Source organism: Quercus suber, unplaced genomic scaffold (assembly GCF_002906115.3).
Source record: "Quercus suber isolate HL8 unplaced genomic scaffold, Cork oak 2.0 scaffold_1314, whole genome shotgun sequence".
In the NCBI taxonomy this organism is placed as follows: Eukaryota; Viridiplantae; Streptophyta; class Magnoliopsida; order Fagales; family Fagaceae; genus Quercus; species Quercus suber.
In genome coordinates this window covers 15,803-23,524 of record NW_027070703.1, presented here as the reverse complement: position 1 = coordinate 23,524, position 7,722 = coordinate 15,803, and the positions used below count along the sequence as shown (strand labels likewise).

The following is a 7,722-nucleotide window of genomic DNA, read 5'->3' as shown; positions in this document are numbered from 1 at the left end:
TTTTTTTTTTTTTTTTTTTTTGGTATTAGTTGATGTGTGCAAATATTTTGTTAAGAATAGTTAGAAATCCAGCTGATAAATCAGTGGATTTGAACTAGTTCTAAATAATTTGTAGCCTAGCCCTATCATGTACTAAACTACACATCGTCCATTATTACTATTATTATTTTTTTGAATTTTTCGTCCATGATTAATTGAAGATGTGTTTCTACATATACACATCACGTGGTTCATTGAAGTTTCTAAAGCCCAACATGTGTCATCTCCTCAGGGATGGAACTACTCAATAACAGAAGTGGGCCATGCCCCCCTATACTAGAATGTGTATTAACAAAAAGAATTTTAATTCTGGCTCTTTAATTTATATACTTAGCCCCCTTCCCAAAAATTTTACAAATTAACCCAAGAAATCCAACAAATAGATAACAAGAAAAATCTATACATAAAAAAATGCACACATCCAAATAATAAGAAAAATCTTCGAAAAAATTATAAATCCGATCTAAGCAAAAATAATAACAACAAATTAATTACAAATCCTAGCAAAAAAAAAAAAAAAATCACAAAAATTCAATAACCTTTACCCAATTTCTCCCTCTCACTTGAGAACTCTATGCCTCTCTCAAATGATTCCACCCTCAAAGTCATAGAGACAACTCTTATGCCACATATTGATCGTTTCATCTACACATCAATTAGACTTTGAAAATATTAAGACGTGTCAATTGACTTGCAAAACTCTTTATTATAAAATCCTATTATTAATTTTTTTTTTCAAGAGAAAAAATACAAATAATAATTAATAAATTATTGCTAATAATGCAATTTTGTCAATCTCTAGTATTGATATTCCAGTTTTTAAAATCTAAGAACAAAGAACTTTGCCTCCCCCCCTAATTTTGAATCCTGATTCCATCTCTACATCTCCTAATTGGATTGTCCTTTCATTGGTGGTCTTATTCATGTGGTTCATTAAAGTTCTTAAGAGCATTAGCATTGGGAAATGCTATCCGATCCCATTTTATTATCCCAAAAAACTATTTTATCAATTATATCATACCATTTTACAACACACCCAACATCCAAAAAAAAAAAATTTCCATTTTATTTAAATATTCTATTTTATTCCTTTTTTTTTTTTTTTTCTCTTTTTCTATTCATTTTCCTCTCTTTCTCCCTCAACCTCTAGCACAAGTTTTAACAAACAGAGCCACACTCACACATAGACCCATAATACACCGATCTACCTATCCAAAACCATCACCACACACACAAAAACACAAACACAAACCATCAAACCATCAACTAAGCCACACACACACAAACCATCAAACCAATCAGAGCTACCAACAGCCACCACACCCACCAATCAGAGCCAGCAACAGCCACCACACCTCCAAAGAAACCCACCATTGATGTCTTGTTGGAATCACTATCGAAGTCATCGAAGCTCCAATTCAAACCCATTGAAGTCATCGAAGCCCTCACGTCGATCCAAACCCAGCCCATTGACCTACTGTCGTCAAAACCCACGATCTCCACCGTTGTGAAAACCCACACTGACCCTGATCTCAGCTTCTCTAAAGTACTTAATTGGATAGCCTTTCAGATTTTAAACATGCAAGCATCTAACTTATTGGAGAGAGAGGGTCATCGGAGAGAGCATAGGGCCTTGGGTCTAAAGAGAGCAGAGAGTAGATGAGAAAGAGAGAAGGAAGAGAGAGAAAAGAAGAGAAATAATGAAAGAGGAGAGAGAAATTTCAAAAAGGAGGAGAGAGAGTATTAAATTTAAAAAAAAAAAATTTATCCCATTCAGTTACAATACCATCTTACATTTAAGATGATACTATAGCACTATGCCAAAAAAATTTAGCATTTCCCAATTTTGACCTTCCAGTTGATAAGCATGTTTTGGGCCTGAATGCAAATGTACCTTACATTTGGCGTATGGCAAGCCCACATATGCTTTAAAGCCCAATGTGTGATGGCCTGCCATACGCTCTAAAGCCCAATGTGTGTCATCTCATAATTGGATTGTCCTTTTATTTGTGGTCTTACTTATTCTAATATTATTGTGTAATAGTCATTAAGTTTTTTTTTTTTTAAATAATTATAATATACTGCTAACTCTGCAACTTGAACATTTTTTCCTTAGAATTTCAAGCACTTTTGTACATGAGGAGGTACCATTAAGTTAGTTTTCCTTTTCAATTAATTAGTTTTAGTGCTATGTTTTCAGTGTATATAACCAATGCAACTTGCTTTAGCACTTTCTTGCAAGCATTTTTAACCTTTGGATTTGAAAAAAAAAATTGAAGTTCATTGAACTGATTCTAAACATGTAGCTCAATTATGTCATGTACTAAGCTGCAAGTCATCCAAGATGAATTGAAGATTTGTTTCTACATGTGCACATTGCGTGTTTCATTAAAGTTCCTAAAGGCTTGAATATATCGTTTTCTAACTGGATTTCCCTTTCATTATTGGAGTTAGTTATTCTATTAAATATTAATACTGTGTAACAGCTAACAGTTAGTTTTGATACTTTTTATTTTCTATTATTTAGTTTAATGCTTTGTTATTGGTGTATATAACTAGAGCATTCTCTTGTAATCATCTTTCCTTCTAATTAATGAAATTTGCACAGCACTTTCTTACCAATGGATTTGAAGAATATTTGTAGCTCAAACCTGTTATGTACTAAGTTACGAGCTGTCCAAAATGAATTGAAAATTTGTTTCTACATGTGCACATTGTGTGGTTCATTAAAGTTCTTAAAAACCAACAAGTGCCGTCTCTTAATTGGATTATCATTTCTTTAGTGGTGTTAGTTATTCCGTTATTACCACGTAACGGTTATTGACTTAGTTTTCCTTTTCAATTAATTGGTTTTAGTGCTATGTTATCAATGTATATAACCAAAGCATTTTCTTTTAATCATTTTTCCTTCTAATAAATGAAATTTCTTAGCACTTTCTTGCTAATAGCATTTGTAACCAATGGATTTGAAGAAGGCTTGAATTTTGTTGAAATGATTCTAAACTATGTGAAGCTCAAGCTTATTAATGTGTACTAAGTTCTGAGTCGTTTAGAACGAAGTGAAGATTTGTTTCTATATGTGCACATGACATGGTTCATTAAAGTTTCTAAAAGCGAACACGTGCTATCTCCTAATTGAATTCTACTTTTATTAGTGGTGTTAGCTATCCCGTTATTACCATGTAATTGTCATTAAGTTAGTTTTATTAGTTGCCCTAGTGCAATGCTATTGGTGTACATAATAGAGCATTATCTTGTAATCAATTTTCCTTTTATATATCAAGGAAATTTTGCTTAGCACTTTCTTCCTCATAGCATCTTTACACATGAACTAATCAGTAATCACCTTGAAAATTTTGGTGATGGTAGATTTATTCTTTGCAAAATGAGAATTTGGATTCTTTTATTATACGTACGTGAATGGAAGACAATGGACTTTTCCTCTTTGGACCCACCAGTCATGATGCCCCAAATATTTCATCTCAGCCATTGTTTCTGGTGGACCACATATTTTTGATGGTGCACTTTCAAGATTTTTTGGGCAAAACTTTGTCAATGGTCATGTTCTTGCCACATAAACAATGCCTTTTCATTCTGATTTCTCTCTTTATTCCATGGTCCATCATAGACAGCCTAGTATTTATGTTTCAATTGGGACAATTGAAAAGGACTGCTATAAATCTTTTATGCAAAGGCTAATACAGCAAGTTAGGTGGGTTAATGCACTAATCAGAAGCTAAGAGAGTGGCTAATGCAAAAAGTTAGTTGTAAAAATGAACTAATTAAAGAGCTAAGAGTTGCCTCTGCCACTGAGAAGAGTGTGGGACCTGTGGGTCCATTTTCTGTAATGTGGGCCCTCAAAAAATTAAATAATAAAAAAAAAAACCAAGAAATAAATAAGAGCTAAGAGCATTCTTTTAAGGTAGATAAAACTAAGGAAAAGATAGTGTAATTGTCATATTGAAGTTACTATGATGACCTTCTTATTATACTAGATGAGCATCTTTGATCTCTGGTACCCATGTTGTACTCATCCACTTTAGTCCAATCATGCATTATATTCCATCAAAAATAAAATAAAATAAATCATGCATTGTGTGTGTGTTAACTTGGGATTTTTTTTTTTTAAAATAAAAAAAAAAATCAATAGATTCACCATAAAGGGTGTTAGGTGGTACTTTAAAATAATAATAATAATAATAATAATGTTAGGAGATAGTATAGGAATTGAATTGAAGCATGCGAAAAATATTGCCAAAAACATTTTGTAAGGAGTGAAAAAGCACTGAAAGGTGAACAACACAAGATTTATCTCATTAAATTCATATAATATTGTGGCGTACTAAAAATGTAGAGCTTCACCACCATGTACTCTTAATGCGGTAATCACTCTACAAGTATAAATGCTTGTGAAGTGTAGGGGGCAAAAATCAGGGTTCAAGTTTCCAGGAAAGAGTTTCACACACATATATACTTAAATTAGATTAAAGTAGAAATTTTATCTTGTATAAAAAAAAAAATATATATATATATATATATATATATAGAGCTTCTTTTTCTCTTTTTCCTTTATTTATTTATTTTCCTGTATTGGTAACAAATAAACTCTATATAATTTGATGAAGGTTGGCCCAACTTATGGAATTATGGTTTATATTTTGTATAATATGTGTTTCTTTTCTAAACTTAATCTAGTTAGTAAAATCACAACTCAAAAGAGTCTCAATTTGTTTCAGAAATGACTGTTTGGATTGAAGAAGTCCCTTCCTTCATCCAAAACCTAGTGATATTAGATAAATCTGATTGATTTTATTAATGAGAGTTGGTGAATTTTCCTTTTTTTTAAAAAGTAAGCTTGCTCATGTTTTTAGCATAACAGAGTTTCCAGAGTTTGTGGCTCAGTGCAATATTCAGCTAAGGGACATTGTCATTAAATCAAAGACCTAATCAGTAGTTTTCTTGCTTTTTTTTTTTAAAGTAAGTAGGCTGCTACAAGAGCAGTTCCAATAAGCACAATTTGCCTAAAATGATTAAAAGAAAGAGACAGCTGTAGTTTTTTGTTTTGTTTTTATTTTTTTTATTTTTATTTTTTATTTTTATGTTGTATTTAACAGGAAAGGGACATGTAATGGTCTACCCACCCCCAAAACTTTATGGACATAGCACTCTTAGTCCTCATGGTCATGCTATTTGTTACCTAAATTTCTAATTATGGAAAATTAAAGCTCCATTTGGTTTGTGTTTTTCACGGTTTGCACTGTTCATGTGACATGTACAGTACAAACATGCAAATAAACAGTAATTTCATTAATGAACAGTAACCGAAATATATATATATATATATATTTATATATATTTTTCAGTTTTCAACAAAATAAGCGGTATCCAAACGCACACTAAATTTAAAAAAAAAAAAAAAATAAAAAAAAAAGAAAAAGAACTCTACTTGCTCAAAAGGAATACAAATCTTCTATACCACATTTTGTATTCTACTTTATGTTCCACCAATTACAAGTTGCCGTGTATTTGTTTAACTTTCTTTATAAAATAGCCAAAGTTTAAAATAGAAAAAAATAAACACATGACAAGTTATGATTAGTGAAACATAAAGAGGAACACAAAATGTGGTACTGAAGGTTTGTATTCGCTCAAAAACTTTGTAGTTTTATTTAATGTGATTAAAAAGAAAGAGGGATTCCATTAATCAGGAAAAAAACAAAATTCATGGTGTAATGGTCCAACAACCCCTTAAATTTCACTTACCTAAACTCTCAAAATTTTTGCAATTTGTCTGATTGTGTATCTCATAGTTTCTATTACTAACTTATATGCTTTTTTTTTTAATCGTGAAAACTTATATGCTAAATATGATTAAAAAAAATAGAGATATAGTTTATATATATATATATATATAGCTTTTATGTCACTTGTGATGAAAAGCTAAAAATAACTTGTTTTGTTTTATTAAAAATAAATAAAAATTATGACAAAAACAAAAAACAAAAAGCTTTTGCCAAACATGACTGACTTTATTTGGCTGAATAAAGTTTTATTAAAACTTTACTTTTTCTCATTTAACAATTTATTTTATTTTATCTTATTTTTTAGGCCAATGAATATAAATTAAAAAGACACATAACCTGCCCCAACCACCAAAAGTACTTGTTCTCTAGTGTGTACCTAGTGGAAACCCAAAAAAGAAATCACATTTATTCATAATGGATCCATCCTAAAAAGAAAAACTATTTTATGGGGTAAAATCTTTAATTTAAATACTTATTCCCTAAAACCCAAGATTTCTTAAACATTTCTCTTGGTATTCCCTTCATTAATTATGATTACCAAGGAACCCACAAGAAGACTTTTTTACATTCTTGCCCAAATTAGCTATTGTTACTGTTTTGGGTTGCAGAAAATCGATACCCCAAGAAGTTTGGACGAGTTTACTTTAAATTCTTTTAAGGAACATGGGCTCTAATAATAATAGATAGTTCCTTTGATTTTTCGAGTAAACTAACTTCTACTTAAAACTTAAAAGTCCATTCATTAAAAATTCAAATTCTTCTTGTTTTGAAAATTTGATAGTGACAATACAAAAATGGAACTGAAGGTTTATTAGAAAGCTTTAGAAATTAACATGACCATCTATGCCTTTCATTTAAGAAATAAAATTAATATATACTATAATTTTAGTAGTCAAGGGAATGCCCGTAGTATAGGAATTCAATTAAATATTGCATGTATTTACAAAGTTTGTATGTGTTTACTGTTTACAGACTTTTACATGGACGGAAATTTTGAAACTCCTATAATATGATAAGATAAGATTTAGATTTAAAAAAACAAATTGTGGTTGAATTTTTAGAACATTAAGGATCGGTTTGGTAGGTATTTTGGGAACTTGAAAAGGCATTTTTAAACCCTTCCAATAACTTATACAAATGCACCATAAAATATTCTTTAATTTCTTTCTTTCTTTCTTAAGCAGTAATCAAGGTAACTTTGGCTTTAAAAACAAGAAAATTATTCCTGACCTCTCTAACTTTCATTTCTTTTCCTATTTGAGTAATTGTGTTTTACAAATATGAAAGCTTTGCAAATATATGAAGTTGAAAAAATTTCAAGGAATGGACATAGTCACGTAGCCACACTGGTGCGTGGCGCCCCCATATATTTAAGCTTTGTTGAAGAAAAAAGATGATCCTGACTATTGGATTTAATGCAATTTATAATTAACTCTATGTGCTTAGATTTATGATAGGTTTGGATACTACTTATTTGCTGAAAACTGAAAATTTATTTCTCAAAACACTGTAACAAATTTTTTTTTTAAAAAAATACTGTTCACGAATATTATTCATGCGTTTTTGTACCTTGGCTGGTCCATAAACAGTGCCATAGGACTACCCAAAAAAACGCAACGCAACGCACGCAAACGCAAACGCAAACGCAACTGCTACGCAAACGCATACTTAAATAGTTAATTTTGAAATTATAATTCAATTTTAAATTTTCTTCTATCTAGCTAAACAGATTTTTTTTTTTTTCAAAAGGTACACGTGGCTTGGACAATATTTGACATAACAGAGTCAGCATCAGATGTAAAACACTCCAACTACTGAGTGATAGATTCAAAATAAATTAGGACATGTCATAAGTGTTTATCTTTTTCTTTTTCTTTTT

The 7,722-nt window shown here is 30.6% G+C and overlaps 1 protein-coding gene across 1 annotated transcript in view; it reads right to left on the bottom strand.

The window, feature by feature from the left end:
• Window positions 1-570: 570 nt before the first annotated feature.
• Window positions 571-7,722, bottom strand: part of LOC136065911 (uncharacterized) — a 19,266-nt gene continuing 12,114 nt past the window's right edge. Inside the window, exons 8-9 of the mRNA XM_065769729.1 lie at window positions 1,327-1,602; window positions 571-684 (exon numbers count right to left, since the gene is read on the bottom strand). Of these exons, the coding sequence (XP_065625801.1) occupies window positions 571-684; window positions 1,327-1,602 (390 nt within the window). The remainder of the gene's footprint in view (window positions 685-1,326; window positions 1,603-7,722) is intronic.